This window comes from Medicago sativa, chromosome 1 (genome assembly GCF_051527215.1).
Source record: "Medicago sativa cultivar Bolivia chromosome 1, Bolivia_mono, whole genome shotgun sequence".
NCBI lineage: Eukaryota > Viridiplantae > Streptophyta > Magnoliopsida > Fabales > Fabaceae > Medicago > Medicago sativa.
The window spans coordinates 59,372,702-59,374,974 of NC_140749.1; the positions used below are offsets into that span (position 1 = coordinate 59,372,702).

The window sequence follows — 2,273 nt, forward strand, 5'->3', positions numbered from 1 at the left end:
TCATCCATTGAAGCCTTGTCCTAAGAAATAAATTCATCAGATTCAAATCTTCAAAATATTCACGTAGTTAAGAAAGATAAATGATCCTCTAAGAAAAATAAATGATATAAATTAACTTTAGGGCAACAAGATCACAAAAAAAAAAAAAAAAAAAAAAAGAAAAAGAAAAAAGAGATCATACTAATAATAAAAGTAAGAGTCATCTCGTTCGATTTATTTGTTTTTTGTTGATAAATCGTTCCATTTTTCTCTTTATTATGGATACCTTATTAATAATTGAGTCAAGGTTCACAATACACAATCACAAATTGTTAATGCAATTTTATTTTATTTCGAGCAACAGATAAATAACCTTTTTGCATAACTATTGACTGAAATTATACTTTCATTTCTCATAATTCATGACCTAAGTCAAAAGAGACAATCCATTACAAAATATAATGATAATAATCTATTTAAAAAACTTAAGTTGCACTTCCAATAGCAGGACAAAAAGTTATATCATAACTTTCAGCCCCTTTACATTGATACATAGGAGGCTTATTATCACCAGGATAGATATGAGCATTAGGGCATTGTTGCTTAAACTTGAGTGTATACTCATCAAGTTGACAATTATTCCCATTACAACAATGTTCAGCATCCTTAAACACATCACAAGCACTATTACACCCTACATAAAATCCATTAGCATTATAAGCTATTAAAGATGGTGGACAAACATTTCCAAAATCCATATTACAACTCACAACAGGACATGGACCAGATCCATCCAACAATGTTCCACCAACAGGTTTGATATTAACAAAAATATTTTGTCCATGAATCAAACTTATTTCATAGGAAACAATTGATTCGTTAACGTTGAAATTGAGGAGTGTTACTGGATAATTAGGTGTTGTGTCTGCACACTCGCGAGTTCCTAATCGGCAATCACCAGTTTCACATGAAAAATAATCATCTGCATTTGTTGTGCATTCTGTTCTAACCCAAATTGTTCCACTGTAATGATCATCCATGTTGAATATTTCGTAGATTTCTGGACCTAGCTCTGGTTCTAAATCCCCTATGCTTGGGTTTGATGCACGCCATATCGAGTGTGAACATATGTTTTCAAAATGAAATGTCACATCTGAAAATACTCCTGAATATCATAATGTATAAAGGACCATGGCATTAGATTATATAAGGTTAAATATATTTTTCTCTAAAATAATAAAGTTTTGAAAAAAATATCAAATAGTGATTTAAAATTTTAGTGGAATGAAATCAATTTTTTTAGAGATAGATCCAAATTATATAAAATACTATTCAAAACAAAATTTCTCTAATTTATTTATAAGGAGTAAAAAATATCTAACTAAATAAATAAGATCAAATTCATCAATTTGATGGGATTGAATAGACTATATGATCCCCATTGTGGATTCATCTCCTTAACCTTTTAAAATACAATTTTGTGAAAGCTAATGATTTCTTCCTTCATAGTTTATACTATAGGAGAGGAAACAAGATTTTGAGAACATATTGACTTAAATATTAGAATAAAAGAAAGAAAATACACTCGCTCAATATTCATTTTCATTGGCAAAAAAAAGCTTTGAAGAAAAACTAAATGTTATTATTCCATGAGATGGAGAAAAGACTTACTATTACATCCAAATTCAATAATATTCACAATACATCCAGAAACAATAGTAAAATTTTGAGAGTCTCTAAAAAAAAATAAGTAATAACTTGAGAGGAAGCGAAATAGTTTGCTATCCTAACGAGAGAGTGAGCTATTGCAATGACTTTTCTCTTAACAAAAAGGAACATTACAATGATAAATATCAATGTTTCAAAAATATATGCAAGCATGGGAACAAAAGTATTGGAAGGGGAATTTACGTCACCTGTAAATAGCAGCAGCATGGGAACAAAAAGCTTGAGAAGCACGTTGTTGGCCATGAAAAACTCTCTTCAAGTTTAAATTTGAATATGATACACAAAGTCTTGAGAAGCACGTTGTTTGGTCATATACCATTATATAAAGGTTTTAAAGTTAACTATCAATTAAATCTTTTCATTCAGACATTTTTTTGGACAAAATTACCCATTTCAAATTTTCAATTCAATTCTTTTCCAAACTTAAATTTAAATATATACTTAAATTATAAAAAAATCAAAAACTAATTATATTTTAGTTGAACACTTATTTGCTAAAAACTTTTCGATATTAACCTAATATTTTTTTTTTCAAATTTAAGTTAAAAATTACATGAAATATAATT

At 28.2% G+C, this 2,273-nt stretch overlaps 1 protein-coding gene across 1 annotated transcript; it reads right to left on the reverse strand.

Annotated features, from left to right (window-relative positions):
- Positions 1–367: 367 nt before the first annotated feature.
- LOC146955889 (thaumatin-like protein 1b) lies at positions 368–2,053 on the reverse strand. The gene is made up of 2 exons (XM_085715183.1): positions 1,896–2,053; positions 368–1,144 (listed from the first exon to the last, which is right to left on the reverse strand). Exons 1-2 carry the CDS (start codon positions 1,948–1,950, stop codon positions 465–467), a joined length of 735 nt encoding a protein of 244 aa, XP_085571309.1. The 5' UTR covers positions 1,951–2,053; the 3' UTR covers positions 368–464.
- Between the last annotated feature and the right edge of the window lie 220 nt (positions 2,054–2,273).

Bases quoted from the DNA above. Each gene is read 5' to 3' on its own strand.
- LOC146955889 (XM_085715183.1), bottom strand. From the start codon at position 1,950: ATGGCCAACAACGTGCTTCTCAAGCTTTTTGTTCCCATGCTGCTGCTA. The intron at 1,145-1,895 runs GTGACGTAAATT...TATGATATTCAG, and splicing joins CATGCTGCTGCTATTTACAG to GAGTATTTTCAGATGTGACA.